Raw genomic sequence first — 24590 nt, forward strand, 5'->3', positions numbered from 1 at the left:
TGCACGTTTTGTCAGCTTGCGAATTAGTTGAGACAGTAAATTTTAAAATATTAAGTTAAATGAATAAATTCAGAAGCTGCAAGTTGTGTCAACTTAAAAATGTTTTGAAACAACTAAACTGTGAAATATTTGTATACAGTGTGCAGCATGTGTGACCATGGGCATAGATTATGCTGGGAATGCGGGGGATGTGGTCCACCCAGTTTCAATAAAATGTAAATTCACCCCTGCACTTTTTTTTGGGCAAATGGTTACATAGAGGTTTTCAAGGGCCAGTGTGAATAAATCTAGATTAAAATGCAAAGAGACAAGCTAATCTATGCATTTTATTCGCATCCGAAATGAGATGATATAAACATTATGGAATGCAAAAAGTAATATGAACAAAGGCGTCCAACTATCGCTGTAGCTAAGCTGAATAAAAAGCAGAAATGTTTTGACTGATGAACAACCATCACACTAATGTGACAATATATGGTTTATGTGTGTTTTTCAAGTCATCTCCAGGTAATAATTGAAATATCTAAATAATGCAATGCTAATTGACATATAATTTATTACAGCAGCCTATAGAAAAATATATTTTCTGCGTTATCTCTCTGTGATAAAATGGAAAAAATTGTTGAATATAATCCAAAATTAACCAATTATAAACTATAAACTGTCATATATATATATATATATATATATATATATATATATATATATATATAGTTGTTCAAAATAATTGCAGTGTGTCTAAAAAAGTGAGTAAAGCTCAAAATCGTTATAATAACTTTTATTTCAATTAGAGGTGGGCCGTTATCGGCGTTAACGTGCTGCGTTAACGTGAGACTCTTATCGGGCGATAAAAAAAATATCGCCGTTAATCTATTCTCAAAGTTGGGTTGGGAGCTGGGTCTAAACTACGTAAGCTGTGATGACCTTCACCTTGATAGTTTAGCGCGGATGTCTACCTAGCCGAATTGAGTGTATGATGATCCGTGATCCGTACGGACCAAACCGGTTCGGCACGCATGTGATTCGCAGATTAACTGTTAAATTTAACCATCATAGAGTAAAAGTTTATAATTGGCACATGTTTTGTCTTGCCAATTTACCAATTCAAACAATTTAAAAAGGGAACACGCACGCCGACGCTGTCACGATGTAGGCAGGAACACACGAACAACGACGTAGTAAAAGACGAATATTTAATAAATCCAACGGAATACAAGCAGACACAGGAACAGCAGGGTAAGACATCCATATAACATTAAAGACCGACAAGAGTACTGGGAAAACACACACCTTAAATAGACAGACTAATTACAAACACAGGTGCAGACAATAAGGGAGAAACCAAAAACACTCAGAACTGCGGGGGAAAATGGGAAAAACCAACAAGAAAGTCCGGGGGTGTGACATTACCTCCCCCTCCCGGAAGGCACGTCCTCGTGCCGACAAACAGACAAAAGGAAACAGTACAAAGTCTTAGGAGGGGGCTTAGGTGGAGGACGGACTCCCGGGAGGAGGACACAAGATGGAGTCCAGGGTGGTGACGGAGGGAGGAGCCAAGGATGTGACAGGAATGGACTGGAGCAGGAGGAGCCAGGTGGGACCCAGAACGCAGCCAATATGTATTCCCACGGTGGAGCCGATGGAGGGAGGAGCCATGGTGGAGGAAGGGCTGACGACTCCAAGGGGCCGACCGACGGAGGCGGAGCAGGTGGTGGGAGAGCCCGAGGCGGAGACGGAAAGCCGATGATCTTGGGTGACACCGCGGATCCGGAGGGCCAAGGCGGAACCCAAGGCTCTGGCGACCAAGGCGGAGATGGAGATCCGGAGATCCGCGGCGGAGCCGGAGCGACAGAGGACCGAGGCTGTGCCCGCGGGAGGGAGGAGGTCCACAGAGCCGGTGGGACGGCGCGACGAGGCACAGCCAGAGGAGTAGAGTCCAGAGGCGAAGGTGGCGTGACGACTGACCAGGGCGGAGCCGGAGGGACGATGGTGCCCGGTGGAGCTGGTGGATCGACGGGCGACGGTGGAGACGAGGGAGCAGAGAGCCGCGGTGGAGCCGCAGGGTTGGAGGGCCGAGGCGGAGTCCAGGACTCTGAGGCTGGAGGCGATGGTGAGGGATCCTCCAGCCATGACACCGATGGAAACTGGCAGACCCGCGGCGAACCCACCGCACAGATGGTGGGCTGAGGGTGAGCAAGGGGACTGACAGAAGACAGCGGGGATTCATGAAGGCTGGGCGGAACCAGCGGAGATTCAGGACTAGGCAGATGAGGGAGGGTGGGTGGGAAATCCAGGCAGATAGGTATTTCCATGACACAGTCCATAACATCCCCATAATCTTGTTTCAGCTCACCCTCAGTGATAGTGCAGTGGGCGGGGCTCTCTACCGCACTCTCTTGCTCCACGAAGCACTCCACCGTCGCAGATGTAATAGTCGGCTCACGCACCTGATCAGCAGTTTTGGCCCCGTCGGCACTCCATACTGCTGTCGCTCCGGGCTCGGGCTTCCCGTCTCTGATGGGCTCACAATCCGCGGGTCGGGGTGGCTGGCTGGGCTCTGGGTCTGGAGTGGCACTGGCGAGATTCTCCTGGGAACGGGTGGGAAACGAGGGTTTGTTTCTCGCCAGTGTCCACTCCATAAACGCGGCGAAGTCCGCTCGAGGGCCGTTCTCGGACGACGACGCTCTGCATGACGCATTGAGACTTGCGTCATAGAATGCACAGAGCGCGTCGTCCGAGTAGCTGGTGGTTTGAGCTACGAGCTGGAACATTAACGTGTATCCTTCGAGCGGTAATTCCCCCTGCTTCAGCCGTAGCAGGATGAACTCTGGACGTAAAAAGGAATCCATGGGGAAACACAACGGAAACAAAAAGGACTGGAAAAAACAAACGGGAAACAAAACACGCAAAATAACTGTTTCGGTCGGTCTTTCTGTCACGATGTAGGCAGGAACACACGAACAACGACGTAGTAAAAGACGAATATTTAATAAATCCAACGGAATACAAGCAGACACAGGAACAGCAGGGTAAGACATCCATATAACATTAAAGACCGACAAGAGTACTGGGAAAACACACACCTTAAATAGACAGACTAATTACAAACACAGGTGCAGACAATAAGGGAGAAACCAAAAACACTCAGAACTGCGGGGGAAAATGGGAAAAACCAACAAGAAAGTCCGGGGGTGTGACAGACGCACACACCTGAAGAGAGCACGCGCACCGAGAGAGAGAGACAGAAAGACAGAGAGAGGCGCGATTCACACAGATTGATTCCTCTTTAACTTCTTTTTGAACGGAAACACACATACAAAGTCATGTCTTAATATCCGTTTTGGTGTTCTGGTAAACACAGTCGGTTATGTCTTCAGTGAACCGAAACAGCTGAGAAAGAGATGCGTGCCAGTAGTCGGTACGTGCATTATGCCTTAAAGAGACAGCATCCTATAAATACCTGCAGTGAGAAGCACTAGTTATTTACAATTAATTACCTGAATTCTAGGTTTATTGATTTTATTAGTAACTTTATGTTGTATTCATTTACACTTGATATTTGTGTAATTGTTCTTGTTTTGTTACTGACTTTATTAGTTCAGCTAGTAGTGTTTGCTGTGGATTAGAAGTAGCCTACTTAAAGTAAGCATTCAGTAATTAGTAAAAAACAAACTTTTTTGTTTTGTTTTGTTTGTTTTTTGCTGATCCGAAAAATGATCCGATCCGTGACTCCAAATCCATGATGTGATCCGAATCGTGAGTTTTGTGATCCGTTGCACCACTAATATCCATGCCCTTGCGCATCTGTGTATTAATCTGCAATGCGCACGTCGCGCAGCCTTTTACTCAGAAGTAGGCTACATGCAGTGTGGAAATTTGGTTACACAAGTTTGTATAGTTAATTGTGTTGTAAATGCAATTGTCAAGCAGTTTGTGATGCATTTTGGAAACAGGAGATGGGCCCCTGGTCTAATGCGCCATCTGGCTTGAGAAACCCGTTCTCAAAGACTTACTTTTAGTCATTATTTGGTTAGCACACATATTCTGAATGCCTTCATCAGAATTCAAATTAGCCATTTTAATCTAGATTAATCTAGATTAATTCCAAAATTAATCTAGATTAATCTAGATTAAAAAAAATTATCTATGCCCACCTCTAATTTCAATGCACACAAATGCATTGGGAACACTGCAAATTCTATTCTAAATCAAAACATGAAGAAAAATGTATTAAATTTGTCATTACTTTACTGAAAGTGAATAAAAATAAATATTAGGCTGTTCAAAAAAAAATTGGAGTGTCTGCATTTTTCTTTACAAAGTCAAACATTTACTGTATAAACTGAAAAAATCTTGTAGATTTAGCTTTCTTGTGAATTATTGAACTTATATTTAGTTGTTTTAGTCGATCAACTTCTGGCACTTCTGGCTCCTTTTATGCTTTTATGCATCTCTTCTTTAGAAACCATCACATGTTGTTCGGGTCATTTTGATCATTTTTTATTTTTTTTTGTCAATATTAATTAATATATTTATACAATATGAAAAAATGTGCATTGTTTATTACACTAGCCTCAATGAGGTATATAGTCAATCAATAAAAAAAAATAAACACAATTGTGCTAATTGAAAGAAAAAGTGGATAAAATGGTTGAATCTGATATTTGGTGATAGTATTGCATAACAAGATATTTATAAGCTATTTTTTGTTTTTCTTGCACCACCAAGTGTGACTTTGTTCCATTTTGTACAAAATACAAGCATTTCAAACAAACTTCCTGGGGTCTGTACCATAAAGCTGGTTTAGTTGGCTAGCCAGGTAAGTTTCAGTTTAGTTTGCACCAATCCTGGGTTTTAAGTACCATGAAAGTGGCTTGGCTTTTAGTAACGTTCATTGCCATAGTAACTTACACTCCACAGCTAACCTGCTCCAGGTCAGGTTATGTTCTGGGTAAGAGATCTCAAACTGAAATTGGACCAATGTCCAAGATGTGAACAAAGTGACACATGTCTGACATAATAAGTCACTCCCCCAGTTTCTCTTCCTCCAAATTAAATATCACTATATACAGTGCACTCCACTAATATTGGCACACCAGGGTGACTAGGAGCATGGAAATGTGCAGCCATGACTTCCTGTTCCACAGGATTATAAATATGAGGAACACAAAGGCCAAATTCCCTTAATCATCCATCACAAGGAGTAAAACCAAAGAACATAGTTATTAGGGGTGTAACGATACACCAAAGGCACGATTCGGTTCGGTTCACGGTTTTGGAGCCACGGTTCGGTTCGGTTCGGTTTCTGTTTGCTGTGGGGTTAGGGTTGATGTCATCTTAACAGCAATGCTAAGGAACAATAGATTCACTTAATAACAAGAACAACTAAACTTTTTCTTTATTAGCTTTGCCAACCCATTTTAGTACAGTCAGGATACCTGAGTAAGTTAGTGAAAATTAGACATTCACTTGTCCGAGTGAAAATTTACTTGTCCGGGGCCTTTTTTGATGTAAATTAATCAATTTTGAAGCAACAGTCTCATCACTACTCTATAAGGTCTTACTTTAATCTGAATATTTGTGATATTTGCCTTAAATTGATTTCTAGGACACTTTTTAACTTTATTTTCCTAACCTTACTAACTGTATGTATCATCATTCACATCAAATTCTTACATTTTATCAATACATCAAATTAGAATAATTAGACTCTGTATGGTTGCACAAATTAAATCAGTATCAACAAACTCCATCTTTCCGGGCCTGCAATGAAATTGACATTTAACTGTATTTACTTAGACTATTTAATGAAGATAAGAGGTTCCAAAAAATGCATTTAAACAGTAAAATTGCAAATACATAAATAATGTAATAAGATTAATGTTATACTTTTTTTTTAAACATAAATCTAAAATATTGGAAAAATGCAATACCTTTAAATATAAAATCGAACCACCAATAGGTGGCAGTAGTCACTGTCTTAATGAGCGAGTCACGGATTCAACCATAGATGGATTCAACCAGTTCGTTCACTGACTCGATTCATTAAAAAAATGCTAAATCATTCAGTGTTGAAACACCGCTGTGTTGCTCGGAGATACACGGAGAGGTTCTGCTGTTGCTTATAACTATTTTCGTTTGCAAAAAATGGTTAATGATGTGTCTAAAATGTAAGTCAGTCAATATTAACTACTAGTTTATTGAACTACTGTTGTATAAAATCAATGTCACTCACGTTTGCAATCGTAATGGTGCTTTCCTACCGCAGCAGTGGCGGCTGGTCCATAGGGGGCGCTGGGGCGCCGCCCCCCCTCAAGTTAGCCAAGGAAGAAGACTACTAACATGTTAAAAATAAGTTTAATACATATTGCAAAATAATTACGAAATTGCATTATTTTGTCATACTATTCGACTGGTTGTTATGTTAGCACCTGTTAAAAATAAAAAAAATCTAAACTGTTTTTCGTTTGTTTGTGTATGCGGGACGCCGGCCAAATGGGTGTCTATTAGGTCTGTAAATTTTTGAAACGCATGTGACTTGAGGCTGAGCTCTGATTGGCTCGTTTCAGATTGTCCTCGGGGCGCAGAGCACTGCGCCCCAGACCCTCCCACTTCAGATCTTAGCCAATCAATATTGTTTTTATATACTTTGTCCTCATGGGATTGGAGCATTCTCGACTGTCAAATATGTGCAATATCTTTTCCGAGATGAAATTAAATTTGATTTTATCTTTCACAAGCCGTTCAAATGAAGAAATATGTATAAATAAATACAAAAATAAATAAAATAAACTTACGAATCATGGAGCTTGGATAGAGTTTGCTTGCTAGATGCGATGTAAGTCATGGCTTTTATCGTTTTCATTGTTTGTTATTTCAAAGTCCTGTCACCGAAGCGTTGTGGGCAGCTACACAGAAAGTAACTGTAACAATGCAGTTTAACTCAATCGTCGGGGTACAAGCAATATGTTTTATGTAAATGTCTTTTTTCAAGTAAATTGTGAGTGTTTATGTTAGTATTATTATAAGCACAATATTAAAATAGATATATATATATAATATAGTGTTCCTTCTTTAATTGGACATATAATGGTATTGACAATATATTTGTAATTAGGTCAAAACAATTAATGGTCTACAAGTATTTGGTATTTACAGTTTTTGCATAACAGTTACTTTTATTGGACTATATAAAACTTTATGAAAATTAATTTATATGCAATGTTTTACTACAAATCAATTTATTTTCACTGTCTTTAAACTGAGATTTATCCTGTGGCTCCCTCGTGTGGATAACATTAGTATTATGGCCTTCATCTCTGAATCACATTCATATAAATGGCTAATATTTTTTTGGATGATTACAAATGTTTAATGATTACTTTACTGATAATAAAGCCTGTATTAACAGTGTGATTCATTTTGTGTGCGCCCCCCTAAAATGTTTTAGCACCAGCCGCCACTGTACCGCAGTATGTTTGTTCATGCTTGTTTCTTTGTGTATGCTGTTGAGCCTATTAGTGTTGATTTTCTGTGAGTCAGATAGCCTGCACGAGCGTGATACTGTCCGTTTTCAGTCATCTTAAGTAATAAAATCAGAATTCTGCTCACCAAAGTTTCGTTGCTGCGCTAGTTATTGTTTGTAATTGATGTTTTAATCAGGTTACTTGTCCGGTTGGGCAAGTAAAATCCCCTTTCACTTGCCCTTTCACAAAATCCACTTGTCCCGGACAAGCGTTAATGTCGAGCCCTGAGTAGTAACCGAGTTTGATCGCTCACTCAAGTCACATGACATGACATGCACTTGGAAAATACTAACTTTAGAATATAATATTTAGAACAAAATTTAGAACAAAAGCTCATCATTACTAATACAATTTAATCAAATGTGATAAAATAAAGATGTGTTTAAATTGGTTAAATTAGTTAGAGACAAGTGACGTCAACCTCAACAATGGGCAGCAGGGGGCGTGAGAGTACCGCGGTACGCCACGAGAGTTTCGCGATACGTATCGTGGTTGGTGTATCGCGATATTTCGGTTCGGTTTGTAATATCGTTACACCCCTAATAGTTATGATGTGCAGAACAAGTTTGTTGACCTTCACAAAATAGAAAGTGGCTGTAAGAAAAGAGCTAAATCATTGAAAATCCCCGTTTCCACCATCAGGGCAGCAATTTAGACATTCTAATCAAATAAAGATGTTACAAATCTGCCTGGAAGAAGACATGTGTCTATATCATCTTAATGCACTATAAGGAGGAGAGTTTGAGGGGCCAAAGACTCTGTGAGGATCACAACTGGAGAATTTCAGAGATTAGTTGAGTCTTGGGGTCAGAAAGCCTAAAATAAAATGATCAAACAGCCCCTACATCACCACATGTTGATCCAGAAGGTTTCAATAAATATCCTCCTGGCTCATCCAAAAACAAACTCCAGCAAACATGATTGGAACTTCGAACAGGACTGGTTTCTATGGTCAGATTAAACTAAAAATTAATTTTTTTGCAGCAAATCCTCCAGATGGTTTTGATGCAGACAGGGGTAAAAAGTACCCCATGCCCACGGTTAAAAAATACTTCTGGGTCTTTAATGTTGTGCGACTATTTTTCTGCCGGAGGTCCTGGACATCTTGTTTAGATACATGGCTTCATGGATTCTATCAAATACCAGCAGATGAAAAATCATAACCTGACTGCCTCTGTTGGAAATCGTATAATGGGCCGTGGTTGCATCTTCCAGCAGGGTGATGGTCCAAAACAAAATGTGTCACTGAGCACAGAAATAAGCTTCCACCTTGCCCGTCCCAGTTCCTTGACCTGAACCCTGTAGCATCTGGACCAATCAGACATAGTTATTTGTTACATTTAACAAATGATCCTTAAAACCAACAAGTCAACTTCAGGTTGGCGTTCTAGAAACAATTCGACAAACATTAAGGGAACTGGGCCTTAAGGGATCAGTTGCCAGGGCAACTAGCTGATAACACCAGTTTTATGATGCAAAGGAATGCAGGTAGACCAACTATACGAAAGACATTTGGCCTGTTGAAATGGACTCTTCCCTAATTCATAGGAAATCCTTCCTATGAATGAACACACACACAGCCTCAAATCATTGTGTATATTATTGCCGTTTATGTATCTTACTTTTGTATTGTGTAATGTCAAGGTTGACATGATACAATTTCTCCGCCTGCCGTCGTCCGGGCTGCCTCAACCGGTAGGTGACGGGACCGACCTTCTCCAGAACCGTGTAGGGCCCCTGCCAGGAGGCCAGGAACTTGCAGGCGGAGCTGGGGACCAGGACCATGACACGGTCTCCAGGCTGGAACTCCCGTGGTTGGGCTGCCCGGTTGTAGTGGCGTTGCTGCGCTTGTTGGGCCTTACTCAGGTGTTCCCGGACTAACGGCATCACTCGGTCGATCCGCTCCCTCATCTGTCGGACGTGTTCGACGATGGTGCGATGAGGGGCAGGCTGCTGCTCCCAGGCTTCCTTGGTGACGTCCAGGAGGCCACGTGGTTGCCGACCGAAAAGGAGCTCAAAGGGGGTGAAGCCAGTTGAGGCCTGGGGGACCTCGCGGATTCCAAAGAGTACGAAGGGGAGCATGAGATCCCAATCCCGTCTATCCTCCGCTGTGACACGTCTCAGCATTTGCTTGAGGGTCTGATTGAATCTCTCCACGAGGCCGTCCGTTTGCGGGTGGTAAACTGTGGTCCTCAACTGCTTCACCCGCAGCAGCCTGCAGAGATCCGCCATCAGCCGGGACATGAACGGTGTTCCCTGGTCAGTCAGTATCTCCGTGGGGAGGCCGACTCGGCTGGCCAGCAGAAACAGCTCCTGGGCGATGGACTTGGCGGTCGCTTTCCTCAGGGGGACTGCCTCTGGGTACCGGGTGGCATAGTCGACGATGACCAGGATGTGTTCATGGCCACGGGCAGACTTCGGCAACGGCCCCACAATGTCAATTCCAATCCACTCGAAGGGCACCTCAATGATGGGCAGCGGAATGAGCGGGCTGGGGGGAGGGGTCCTGGGCGACGTGGCTTGGCAGGTCGGGCAGGCTTGGCAGAACCGCTTCACTTCGGCCTCCAGGCCCGGCCAGTGAAAGCGGTCACGGATGCGCTGGGTGGTGTTGGCTGCTCCGAGGTGACCTGCTATGGGATGGGAGTGAGCCAGCTCCAGGACGGTTTCGGTCTTTCCCCATGGAACCACCAGTAATTTCTTCTCCTCCCCCCTCCGCTGAGCGACACAGTACAGCAGGCCATTCTCAACGACAAAGTGCGGGAGAGGATGGGGCCGTGGGAGGACGTCCTTCCTGTCGACGGCTCGCACTTGGGCCCAACAGTGCTTGAGACGGTCGTCCTCCCGCTGTTCCTTGGCGAAAGAGCCCCCTCCAGCAGCCTGTTGGTAAACATCATAGAACAAGTTAGTATTTTGGGAGGGGGACTCACCATCTCTCCCGCTGTCGGAGGCGAGCAGAGCTGGGCGGCGACGGGATCCACGCGGCCGCCTCCGTCTTCGACGGTTCCCCTTTTGGCTGACAGGCTGAGTAGCGGCGGTGAGCAGACGGTCGAAGCCGGGCCAATCCCTCCCAAGCAGTACGGCCACTGGCAGGTTTTTCACGAGGCCAGCTTCCACCGTCCAGGTGCCTTGAGGAGCTGAGATAGTGACCGTTTGGGCTGGTACCTGGCGAGTGTCCCCGTGCACACAGGTAATGGGGAGGTAAGTTTTCGGGCTGCTTCGGGGTTTGCACAGTCGGGACTGGACGAGGGTGACCGCACTGCCTGAGTCCAACAGGGCCCGGAACCGTTTCCCCTCCACCGTCAACTCTGCTTCGGGGGCTCCCGATGGAAGACGCTGATGTACGATGCAGCCTGCCAGCCACGCTCGTGGGGGTGACGGTGGTTCAGCGCTGGGCATAGGTTCATCACGAGGTGGGGGAACCGTCGGCCTGCTGACTGGCCGCTGGGCACCTTCGAGCAGGCGTCGCTCCTGGACCACCCTCCGGGGGAACGGCGACACTCTGTCCCCTGCCTCGTGGTGGTGGACAGCATCCGCCAGCTCGATTGCCTCCACGAGTTCCAGGGTGGTGGGTAGTAGGGTTGCCTTCCAGCAGCCAGTGTTGTGCGATGCGGCTGAGCTCAGCGGCCTGGGCACGGGCTGGCACCGGGGGCTTGAATTCCCACTCATGGAATTGCTGGGCAGCGCAGATGGGTGAGAGGCCGAGCTTCGCTAGGATCTCCCGCTTGACTTCGGTGTAATCTTCAGCTGCGGCCAGGGGAAGCGAAAAATAAGCCCGTTGGGCTTCCCCCGTGAGGAGGGGTGCCAGCGCGCGTGCCCACTCATCTTCTGGCCAGGGTTCGCGTTGGGCAGTGTTTTCAAACACCTGGAGAAAGGCTTCTACATCATCATCTGCTGTCATTTTTGGCAGCAGGCGGGTGGCCTGGGCACAGGCGTCAGGTAGCGGAACGCGCTGGGCGGCGGAGACACGGATAGCGGTGATTTCTTCCTCCGTCCGGCCCATGCGAGTGGCGAGGTGTTCCACAATTTGCTGCTGGCGGATGCTGACTTCAGTGAGGCATTTCAGCACTTCCTCCATGACGGGGACGAGTGCGCCGCTTTCCAAATGCTGAGGTGCACACAAAAAAAAAAAAAAAAAAAATTAGGGGCTGGGCGGTGAACTTGCCGGTGGTTCTTCACAAATCTGCCCGCATTCTCCACCACTGTGACGGGGGAAGAACCACTCGACAAGGCAGGCTTTAGTGCAACAAGGTCCCGGAGGGTGGATTTATTTACAATGAAAATAATGTGAGTGAAAGACGGTGGGCTGGTGAGTAGTGCTCGGCGTGGTCGGTGCTTTCAGTGCTCAAGGGTTCGATCCGGGTGAGAAGAGGGTGTCCAAATCGTGCTCCAAAAAGGTGTGGGCTGATCGGTCACTCGCTGCTGTCTGTCGGAGAACAAGAGAGAAAGGTTAGGCCAACGCCACATCTAGCTCGAGACCAGAGTCTATCTGTCTGCTTCAGCATGTGCTGCTTAAATGCTCTGTGGCTGATGAGGTGCAGCTGTGACTGATCAGCCGGTGGTGAGTGCGTGCAGGTGGTTGGTTGCCAGGGCGACACTGATTCCTCCGTGGAAGCTCGTCACTATATATATATATATATATATTGTGACGAGTCGGCTGCCTCCCCCCTAAACATGTGTTGATACACATGTAGCATATTACAGTTTCAAGAATCTGTAATAGTATTGCAGGAATACTCAATCCTGGCACACATGCAAATTGCCTTGCTTTCAGACAAAGAGTCATAAAAGTTCACATTATCTCCAAATCTCCTGCTTGGAATTCAGCCTCTCTCATTGGTCAAGTCCACTTTGAGAGGTGTGACTCTTCCTAGAATATAAAAGGACTCACACACAGTTCCACCCGAGTTCTTCTAAAAACTTCATTGCTGCTTGTTGGGAGGGCCTCCACAGACCCAGGCCCAGAGGGGGGCCTCAACATATGGAGCTATGTGGACTCTCCCCAGTCTAGAAGACTCAACCACACAAAGTCAGACTACTCCCACTGGAGTTCATTTCACCCAACCATGGAACTTAATGAAAATGACCACGATCAGACATCTCTCTATCTTCACTCCTGGCCGTCTCTGGATCCCCAGCTCTGAAGTGCGGCCTGCAGTTCCTCAGGACTGCTTACACAGGAGAGAGACCTCTCCTAACCTCAACATAGTCAAGAACAACCTTGGAGTTTCAAGAAATTGCAACTTCGGCCATCAAATGGAACCATCCAGGACTTCTTCAGAGGCTCCACGAGACTCTCGTTCGGATGCAAGTATCGTTTCTTCCACTAAACAAAGGTTTGGTGTAAAGCTATCGTATGCTATGTTTTCGAGTAGAAACTTATGGTTCTTTTAGATGGTCAGCTCAGCCTCACGCCCTTTTCCTGTACTGTACTGTTCTAACCATCCTCCTACCCTACCCTGTATGAGTGAGTATATGTTTGTTTGTTTAGATTAGTTATATGTTAGTCATTAGTTAATGAAACTCTTGTGCACAAATTACATGAGTCTCTGATTCTGCCTTGCAAATTAATGTCCCTTTACGATTTCCGATCAAGCTACATGCTCTAATGCATTATTACTGTAAGAATGTTATTTTTCTGTGGCCAAGAAAATATCATTGCTTAGGGTTGATACGAAATTACCCTGTATGTTCGCTAGAAGAACAGATTAATTGATGGCGATTCAATTCCGCTACAGTTACTACTGGCGGCTGATATAAATAATGGTAATTCATCAAAATTAATTGTAATTATTTATATACATTTCCCTTTTGAGCTAAATTCGCAACTGAAGAGAAGAAGCACCAACATTAAGCTGGGAAGAGAGAGATTCTGTATGAAGGAATGGTCTCTGATCTCACTTCTTATCAGGTATTCTCTAAACTCATTAGACAGAGCTTTTATATTGGGAAAAGGACGTTGCAATAATTGTGTGCCAATAATAGTGGCCAAAGTGAACTAGAGAAAAACATTTATTTCATAATGAGATTTCCCCCCAGTTTCCATTGTTTTACTTCAATGACAGGTTAGAATTTTGTGATTTTTTTTAAATTAAAGATCAAAAGGATAAATGATGCATATTTATTTTCACATCCACCTTTGCTCATATTTACCAAGGGTGGCAATATTGGTGGAGAGCACTGTATGTATGTATGTATATATATATATAAATATAAATTAATTTTTTTCATTCCGAAATACTGTATAAAATAAAATTCTGGTAAACAATTTTTCTGGTAAATATTCCTTAAAAATAATGTTTTACTAATTTTATTATTATTATTATTATTATTAGTAGTAGTAGTAGTAGTAGTAGTACTATCATTACAAGTAATATATTTCTGTCACAGTTTTTTTAAAGTTAAAATATACTTTTATAATTGGTTGCTGTAAAGACCTTTAAGTTTCTGTTTGTATATGATATGACGCAAATATTAAAAAATAAGGAATATGTGAATAAATGGCAAAAACCTTAAATACCTTCACCAACCCAATTTCTTTAGGACACAAAGGTCAATCTGCATTTAAAGGCAAGTTTGGGTATTAAGACTTGTATAGCTTAGTATAAAGTAAATTATGTCTCTTACTGAAATATTTTGTAGAAACCCATATAAGATTTACGTTATTTTATGGGGCACCATTATTTTGATTTCGTAGGACGGTTGTACTCTGTGAGTTACTGGCACTGAGCTACGCTATTTCTACCACAACTCGGAATACACAACACAAGCAGTTAAGACTTACATTGCTTCTCTTGTTGTGGTAAAAATAGCCTAATAATAATTTTACAATGCCACATCATGCAGCTTTTGGTAGTAATTTTCAGTCAAAGGGAAACAAGAGAAGCAATGTAATTTTTCAATGATTTCCTAGCGATGAAAGAGAAGAAAAGAATGGGAAGATGCCTGTGGATGAATAAAAATTCTTAAGGACCCAGGTCTGTGTTCTCTCCTTCTTTCCACTTTAGCCCTGATGCCTTTGAGGCTTTTAGTAGACAACAGCTACTGAAAGAGCTTACAAATGATGTAAACATGCCAACGCTTGTCATGATGCCGCAGCAACTGAAAGAAGTTTCTCATGACAGATTTTACTCTATATCGGGGTGCGTTAAGACTCTTTGTGGGGGAAATCGATGGTACAGCATTTGATTTAAGCCTACACTTATATCCATCTCCACCTGTAAGCTCTTTCAGTAGCTGTGGTCATCGAATCAGTATTTTATTTTCCGAGTTGTGCTGTGGTATAGTGGAGCTCACAGAGTGCAACCGTCTAAAATATAAACTGTGGAATTTTTAAATTACGTATTTCTTTTATGGGTTTCTACCACATATTTCAGTAAGAGACATCATTTACTTTATATTAAGCTATACAACCTTTAAAAGTACAGTCTTCTTGCTGCCAGGTTCAGGGACAGTCTGTGCATTGTGGCCAGGATGAGATCTGGGCCCGTATCCCTAAAGATTCTGAGAATCCTCTCAGAGAGCTCCTAACTTAACCTAAAAATTCCTTGCCAGGAGTTTTAGCTTAGAAGTGATTCCAGAACATTTTCAGTGAACTCTGAGCAAGGAATGGATGGAAAATCCTATCTTAGTGAGGAGGTGTGGTTGACCCCGTTGCTAGGTATGAGTCATCATTTCAAAAGCCGTGATTGGTTGATCCTACAAGTTTGATGAAAATGAACTTTTGGTGATAATGAGCAAAGGATGTACCCTCAAATCAATAAACAATTATACACTCTAATCTTATGCAGACTGTAATTGTAAATAATATTTCACATTCAAGAAAATATCTGGAAAATGAATAGTAAGCTGTAGGTGTCACGATCCAGGCGGGGTTGAGGAGTGGAGAATGATGAGGAGAACCGGAGTAAATGAAAACGTAAATAGTTTATTAAATAAAACACTGTAACTAATACAAACAAACAAAAACCGGGAGTAAAAGATGAGCACATGAACACAAGCAAACAGAGGTAACAGAATGCATTGACGGACAAATGGGGAGTGCACACAGACTCTTAAATATACTGAAACGGGGGCGTGGTCACAAACAAGATAACAAGATAATGAGGGGGAAATACAAATATGGGCATGACTGAACTAACTAAACATAACCAAAAGGGGGAGACAAGGACTAAACCATTATAGCTAGAAACATAGGGGAAAAGACACTAGGAAAACATGACAGAACACAGACATGATACTGACAGTAGGGGTTATAGCCTAACATTAGAATCTAAAATATGTGAAAACTTAAGCTCATTACACCCTGTTCAAATAATGATTCGTGTCTTATTTGCTCATGTTAATATCCTAGATGGCATATTTTGTACTTTCACTCCCATATGGACCCCATTGAAAACAAGATGGCCTATCTCAAGGGGCTGTCCTTAATGAAGTAGAAATTGCAACGTTACAACTCAGTGTGGTCTTAACGAGGGTAACACAGCTCAGCTTTTATCAATGTCTGTGATTACTTTCTTCTCTGGTGTAATAGCGTTGTGGCGTCGAGTTGGTGAAGTAATTGCATCTCTAAGGAGATCCACCACAAACATGATTCCTGCACGATCCAATCTGTAGAGTCTCAATAATTCCCTGTCATCCAGTGTTTGCAGGACATCTCTCCTGCCTCCTCTGTTGGCCATTTTGTGCAGCTGCTAAGGGGAACTCCTAAGCCACTAAAAGTCCTCTTCCCTGCTCTTAGCAGATCTTGCCTTAGGAGCCCTTTTAAGCGCTAGGAATCTTGAGGAATAGCTTTTATATTAACTGGGATTTTCGTGTCACTTTTAGGGGAAATTCTAAGAAAACGTCACGACTCTGAGAATTTTCTTAGAAATTGGCCGCTAGGAGCCACTTTTTGCACAAAAATTCTTTAGGGATACGGGCCCTGAAGTTCATCAGTTTTGGCTGGACTCCTCCAAGCCACATTTATCTTTGCAGCACCCCTAGCAAGATAGTGTCTGCTACATGGCAGTATGTCACCTGACACAGATAAGAGATGCTAACTCCTGCTACCTAGCCCCCTCAACCCCCTCTAACCCCCACATCTGTGGGTAACTGTTTTGTACACAGACATTTAAAGTCACACACTTTTCGTAGTCCTTCAAGCCACATATGCAAATCCTGGCAGGCTCCATGGGGACTTCATAATAGGACTGTTTGACCTCTCTTTCTCCTTTTCTCACCCATCATAGGATGAGTTCATTCATGTGTTTTCTTTTTTTTATCCTCAGGAGATGTTCACACCTGAATGTAAATTCAAGGAGTCCGTGTTTGAGAACTACTATGTTATCTACTCATCCACCATGTACCGTCAACAAGAGTCAGGTCGAGCCTGGTTCCTGGGCCTCACTAAGGAGGGTCAGGTCATGAAAGGCAACCGAGTAAAGAAAACCAAGCCCTCTTCACACTTTGTACCAAGACCCATTGAAGGTAATTATTTATTTATTTATTCCATTCAAAAGTGTGTTTGCAACATTCAAGAACTCTTTTATATAATTCAACACCAAATGAAATGATATTAAAACCAAAATAAAAAAAAAACAATATATTACATACTGTGTGTATATTGTTTATGAGTGGAGCTTGTTTTTGTTCCAGCCCATTTTCACTCTCAAAGCTTAAAAAACTGCAAAGCTTATTATTAAGATACTAAAAGTACTCCTAGGCATAGCTTTATCAACAAACTCCATTGCTTTCAACTGTTTGCCTCGTGTCAGATCAGGACAAATTTGATTCATCCATAATTCTAAATAGCGAAATTAGACAAAAGTTTATTAGTTTATTAGTTTAGTTTATTAGTTTACATCCCTGAATATTTATGTTGGTCATTTAACATTTCTATCGCAAAACAGTGGTCAAATAGAAAATATTTTTTTGAGCTACTTACATCTTGCATTTCATACCTGTCTGAGGCATCGAGCTGGATTTTTTGCACTCAGCGCTTGTGAGCATAAACTCTGCTTACATTGATTTGATTGGCCATCACAAAACACTTTTAAATTGATGAGCATTGTAAGACCGCTGGCGCTGAGGCATCTCAAATAAGGTAAGAAGATCTGTTATCTTGGCTTTTTATAATTTCAGTACCAAAGCTAAATTAATATAAGGTAATTATTTTACAACTTTTACATATTTAGTATCTTTATGTAACTGAGTAAAACCCAAAGTGTTAATTGCTGAAAATGATCCTGCTCCGTCAATGCAGTCACGTCTGATTTAAAAGATGAACAAATCTATCATAAGACACTAGAGTCAATAGCATTTCACAAGGGGAAAATGTCTAGTTAGGTGCTCAAATTCATCTAAATAATCTTACAAAAATGTTTTGTTACCGTTTTAATTGAAACTAATTAAAGATTTACATATAAAAATCAAGATATAACTAAAAAACAAACTCAGGACAAACTTTGATGTTGGCTGGTAGTTTTAAAAGGTAGATTTCAAGACCCCAATGGTGGGTACGGTCATGCTTAAATGTACTAAGCTAATACTTAGTACATGTACTTACCTTTCCATCACTTATTTTGCAATCAAGCAATCAAGATGTTTTTAACATTTCAAAACACATTCTTATGTTAGCAGACAGATTACAGTTTCACATGTGACCAACAATTCATCAACAAATATAAAATATCATAATTAAATATTATCAAAATATTCATCTGACAGAGGTGACATAGACTTAAATTTGTAGTCATTTTAACTATCAAATACATTGATACACTTACTGTATTAAAACAAATACAAAAGTGAGTATGTTTTTGTTTATAAAGCTTATATTCAAGATTCACATTTAAGTACAAGCACTTTGATATATCATTGGAACACAAATTATCTATTTTCTCTGAACAAATGGAGTTCATGTAGTAGCCATTTTGATTTCTCTGTTGATGCTAAATGCTAATATAACCTGTTTCAGGAGAATAAAATGATCTAAACATTTCACATAATTTCCTCATAAACTGGAATAGGGTGTTGACATATCATGGTCATAGGAAATATTAAAATACTATAGGACAAAGGAAATATTAAAACTATAAAACTTAGCAGAGCCTGTCTGACATTGATGTACTCTGCAGAGGTGGAATGTGGCAAGGGGGTCTGTTGCCCTTGATATTCCCTGATTTTATTACATTTTAATGACTGTCTGACAGTGTTGACAAAAACTTTGAAATCTTTTAAAACAGGGATCATCAAATCTGGACCTCGAGATCCATTTTCCTGCAGAGTTTAGCTCTTACCCTAATCAAACACACCTGAGCATGCTAATCAAGGTCTTCAGGATCATTAGAGAATAACAGGTTGGTGAGTGTGATCAGGGTTGGAGCTAAACTCTGCAGCACATTGGACCTCCAGGGTAAGATTTGGGGAACCCTGTTATAAAACATGCTTGTGTCATTAAAAACAACATTGCTTTGATGTGAGGTATTATTAACTTTTTATCATTAAAAATATGTATCCATTTTATAGCATATAAATGATTGAACCTTTCTCTGTGGACACAATGTTTTAGATGTAGTCAGAAGACAATAAGTGTCATTTCATATAATAATGATAAAATTAAATTGAAGAAAATAATTGTGTTAAATACATTCAATTAGCAATCCCTCATAACATGTATAATATTTTTAAACCTAATAGCAGTGTAATTGCTGGACATGTTTTGTCTCAAGGAACAGTGCTCAATAAGCTGCACGATTTGACACCTTATTCATTGGTTTTGTCAAACAGTGTAGAACAAGTTAAGTGCCAAAATGTATAAGGCAGGAAGAAGGATGCGAGATAGTAATAGTGATACTTCACTTTGCAAGCACCACTACTAATAATAATTGTAAGAGAATTTTTTTCTGAAGAAAATGTGTGTGGTGCTTGCTGTAGCACAACTAGGGTCTTGTGCATGATTGCAAGAGAGCCAACTGTCTGTTTAATGTTCTGCTGCTGAGATATGGCTTTTGTGTTGTTGCTAGGGTGGTATAAATCATTGCTTGGCTGATTTACGCAGGTTATATAGTGATATTTAAAGACTGTTTGCCAGTCTAAATCAGAGGAGCCCAACCCTGTGATTCTACGATGTTCATGTGCCAGTATATGGCTGGCTCAATTTACTACACGATTGCTAGGGTACTCTAAATGATTGCAAGGGCTTGGCTAAATAATTGACATGGTGATATTTAAGGAGTACTTACCAGTCTTAAGTAGGGATGCACCGATCCGAATCGGCCGATCGCTTGCGCGTTTTATCAGTAAAGCCGGTTCTGTAATCAGCGGTAAATGCCATCAGGTGCATGATTTCACGTTGAGCCGTATATACTACACACAGCCGTTGTTTACCGACTAGCTGCGCAAATCCATGTTCATTATCAGTATGAATGTGCGCAGCTCGTCAGTGAACAACGGCTGTGTGTAGTATATACGGCTCAACGTGAAATCCCGCACCTGATGGCATTTACCGCTGATTACAGAACCGGCTTTACTGACAAAACGCGCAAGCATGAATCGGCCGATTCGGATCGGTGCATCCCTAGTCTTAAGCTGCAGTTACACTAGACTTTGAGCATGCAAAAATTCTTCATATGCTGCAACACTCATGATATGACGTCATGTTCTGCAGTGTCTTTTATAAACTGAAATTCAACACATAAATTAAAATGTGTTTTACTGTGACGTTACAATCTGCTGTTTCTACAGTTTCACGTAATACAAATTCGCAGAACATTCGCAAACTTTGGAACATAGCGAAATGTGAAACAAGCTTGTGATTCTGGTCTAATACATTCACATGCGTATGAATAGAAGTCAACGGAACTTGTTTCCTTAATGTTATAATAATAACAGTAATAATAATAATAATAATAATAATAAGCTTTGCATTGATGGTTGAAAAATAAGAGAAAAAGAAAAAAATGCTACAAGTTATGCAAGAAGTCAAACCATTTTTTCTTTTTAAAATAACATACACTGATAAATTGTACACAACAATATAAAAGAGTGTATATGAAGAAAAATACGTTACATAATTTCATGTTGACTTTAACCCTTTATAGGGCACTCATTGAAATACTTGGAAATTCTAAAATTCAACCCCAGAGTGTTATTGGAGGTTATTACAAGACCTTTAAACTTTTGTGACTTAAAATTTTTTTTTATGTTTTTATGTTGAAAATTAGGTTAAATGAAGTGATCATATATAGTCACTTGCCGGTCTATGGTAACTTTTTCCCCCCCAAAAAATGTGTATACATTTTAAATATAAGGCATAAATAAATACATAAAACATATATAATATTCATAGAATATTTATTTAGAAACAATTTAAACACACAATTTTTATATATATATATATATATATATATATATATATATATATATATGAACACAAAAACTTAACAGAATATTTATTTAGGAAATTAAAAATCTTGCTGTCTTCCTCGTCAGAACCCTAGATGGGGTCAGCTGGCTCAACAAAACTGACTTCTATCCATAGAATTGTTGAGTAGACAGCTGCGAAAGAAAAGGTTTCTGAGTCAGTATCAAGCCCATGTTGATTTGTTTGTGAAAGAAAAGTGCAGATCTACTGAAAACATATAATATTCACATAAATAGTAAATTTATAATAAGAACTGAAAAAAATAGCATTAAGTACTGGTGGTACCACCTATTTTAGCAGAAATAATAAACACCAATCTATTGGTACTAAAACCAAAATTACAAATTTTTCACTGTTTATTTCTTGATCATTTCAATAAATGGTTTAAGTTTGACACTGGATTACTGCATCATGGTATACAAGCCTTTGCAATATTCAGTGGACAAAAAACAGGCATAAAAACAGCCAAACTATCACTTGCCTTACTTTTACCTGAACCGGGCGTATGTCTAAAAATGGACATTCTGTTGTGTTACCACAAACGGGCGTATGATCAAATATGATCACACCATTTTTTTTACCACATCGTTCACTAATTTATAGAAATCAAACGCAAACAACGTCTATATCACCATATAACACAACTATTCAGCTATATAATGTGTGAGTTTTATTGACTTACCATTGTGCATTTCGATGCTTTCTCCATTTTTGTGGGACAAAGTAGGAGCGTAAATCAGCATTTTCTCATTCTGGAAGCACGCTGAAGTTTGAAACGCCCCAGACAACTTCCGATTGGTCAGATGCCATTGTGTCGCTATCCGTGACGTAGACTAACATCCGTTGATTGGCTGGGACAAATCCATGTGCTTACACGATCTCATACAAGGGAGGCAGACGCTATTGAAAATGTTCGATTAAGTGATCAAATATGGTGCCTCGCCCTATAAAGGGTTAACGTTTGTGCATTTTTCCTTTTTTTTTTAAATAAAAATAAAAAATGCGGAGCTCAAGTATAATATGTCAGTCATAAGTCTCATTATCTTAATGAATGCATTTAAAAAAGTAATGAGTATTAATGTACTTATCTTGTGTTTGCATATTGCAGTTTGCATGTACAGAGAGCCTTCACTGCATGAGATTGAAGAGAAGCAACGCTCCAGGAAAAGCTCAGGAACTCCAACAATGAACGGAGGCAAAGTGGTCAACCAGGACTCCACATAGCAGGGCCCAAACGCTGGAGGCTACTGCGAGAGAGTAGCCGCTTCCCCTCGCACCTCAAACCACGGGAATAGTACAACATGTTACAATAAGATGACAAACTGAACTCTTGCCTGAGAAAACTTTTAGAAGAACACAGAGTGGAAATAAGAGAAATAAATCTTACCGTTCCAATCAGGAGCTGAACTCACATTTTATGCAAAAAAGTTAAATGGACAGTCATTTGATTCACAACAATAGTAATATTATTTGGGGTTCATGTTGTGATAAATGAGCTTTAAAAACATTCTTATGTGTTCATTTTCATGTGAATGCTTTAGCACCTCTTTATGCTTTACTGTCATCAAGAAAAAAAGGGAATGTTTCTCTCTTTGCTCAATGTCATTACTATTGTTTCTGTTTGTGAATATTCTGCAGATTTGACCAAGTGTTTGTTTGTTTTTTTATTAGTAGTATTTATTTATTTATTTTGATATTACCTGAGAAGGTAGATGCACTTTGTGAATCCAAATTATTTAAATATCAGGAGGGTGAATGTAGAATGTATGCTAAATTATTGCAGGAGCTTTTTGGAGTGATCTTAGAGCATTTCGCTGCTTGTTCATTTTGGTATGAGGTAATATCCACTTCAACACTTTTCTTAAAAAATCTTGGCAGCCTTGATGCACATATGTCCAGCACAAGTACACTGTATGTGTGTATGTTCAACACTTCCAAACTGCAGCTTGGTTTCAGTTGGAGATGACACTCTATTATGATGGAGAGCTAAGCTTTGGATGAAAAGTATATGATTTCCTGTGAATTATACACAAATTTCCTTGCACCCAAGCAAATTTACATAATCTAACAAACAACTCAGGATTCCTTAGTCCTAAAAGTGTGATGCTGACACTAACCCTGTCCAGTCCAAAGCACAAAGAAGGCCAGTTGCGTTGCCCCGTAAGGGGTATCCAGGAAGTCGGCCTGGACAGGGTGGGTGGCTTGTGGACTAGAAGGAGTCTGGCATTCATAAGTCTTCCAATATAAATGGCATGAGAGCTGTGCTCAAGTATGCAGCAATGAGGTGCAACAAAACAAAGAGACTTTTAAATGTATAAAAGTCCTCAGAAAGTGTGTTTGTAGGTAACCAAGTAAGGATCTAATGAATAACTTGTATGGTACAAAGAGTGTAAAAACAGGCACGCAATGCAAAGACTGAAAAGAAAACACTGTAATGGGAGTGTTTCCTTTAGCTCTGTACAAACAAAACTCTTTTATTTTTCATGTTTGCAGATGTTTTCACCTTAATGAAACACTATCATATATGCATTATGAATAATGAGATATATAAAATATGCATTGATATTATAAAACAGAATGAAATTAGGATTGTTTAAGAATAAAAGTATGATACTTAAAACTTTGACCCCTGCGTGCATAACTTATTTTCACAAGGATTTTCATGAGCAATTTTACTATTTTATACAGTGATTTAATTAATTCAGCACAGAAGCAGCATTTAAAATACATTCATACAGAAATTACAATTGCAGAAATAAGAAAATAAATGGTGTAAGCATTGTTGAATTACTAATGACATTTCCCACAAACAGGGTGTAATATAGGTCACAGAAAAAAACAAAAAACGTTTTAACTCCAAAATTTGACTGTCAACTTCAGGAGGACAAACTAATGCAAAACTAAAGTAAAACTAATATTTGTTGGTGTCACATAATCCAAAAAATAGTTCCTACTACAATTAATAAAAATCATAAACATTAACAGATGTAGTTAAGAAGGTGGACTATTTATTCATTTATAATAATTTTTGGGGTACATTTGATAAATAATAGATATCAGCGAGAAAAGAAGATTTGTAAGATATGCTGAATATAAACACATGGAATTATTAAAAAATATGTAAAAAGAAAAAAGAAAAAGAAAGAAAAATTATAAATGATAAACAATTAACTCTGCTATAACAATACCAAATGACTGATTCCAACTACCTCTGAAGATATAAATAGAATTACAAATAATTTAGTACAGCTTTTAATGCGCCATTGCACCTCTAGACAGAATTTGGAGGCAGCGCAGAGTCTTCTCAGGGAACCTAATGCCTTATTTCTAAAATTCTATTTCAAAACTCAAATGACTGAAAAATGTTTTATCACAGGTTTAGGTAAGTCCAGTGATTTGCATCCTGAAAGTTAAAGTACTCCGGCAGCAATCCAAGATTTGCTCTTCTCTGCCCTTAATTCTCCTTGTTGTCATGGAAACAGACTTTCCCTACTGTCTGTAAGGAGAAAGAAGAGGAGGAGATGGAGGGGGAGGAGGGCTGCTTTCAGGCAAATGATCTGTTCTTTTCTTTTTGTATCAAAGAAATTGAGATTGTGTTTAAGAGTATTTCTCTCTTTCTCTTTTCAAAGTCACGCTATGTACATATGGACACCCAATGGCAG

At 40.5% G+C, this 24590-nt stretch overlaps 1 protein-coding gene across 4 annotated transcripts in view; it reads left to right on the plus strand.

Annotated features, from left to right (window-relative positions):
- Positions 1 to 23554, plus strand: part of fgf12a (fibroblast growth factor 12a) — a 224192-nt gene extending 200638 nt beyond the window's left edge. For all 4 annotated transcript variants that reach the window (XM_073848457.1, XM_073848456.1, XM_073848454.1 and 1 more), the window contains 2 exons: positions 16793 to 16991; positions 22037 to 23554. In XM_073848457.1, the coding sequence (XP_073704558.1) occupies positions 16793 to 16991; positions 22037 to 22152 (315 nt within the window). In that variant the 3' untranslated portion in view covers positions 22153 to 23554. The remainder of the gene's footprint in view (positions 1 to 16792; positions 16992 to 22036) is intronic.
- Positions 23555 to 24590: the final 1036 nt, after the last annotated feature.

This window comes from Garra rufa, chromosome 10 (assembly GCF_049309525.1).
Source record: "Garra rufa chromosome 10, GarRuf1.0, whole genome shotgun sequence".
NCBI classification, from domain to species: domain Eukaryota; kingdom Metazoa; phylum Chordata; class Actinopteri; order Cypriniformes; family Cyprinidae; genus Garra; species Garra rufa.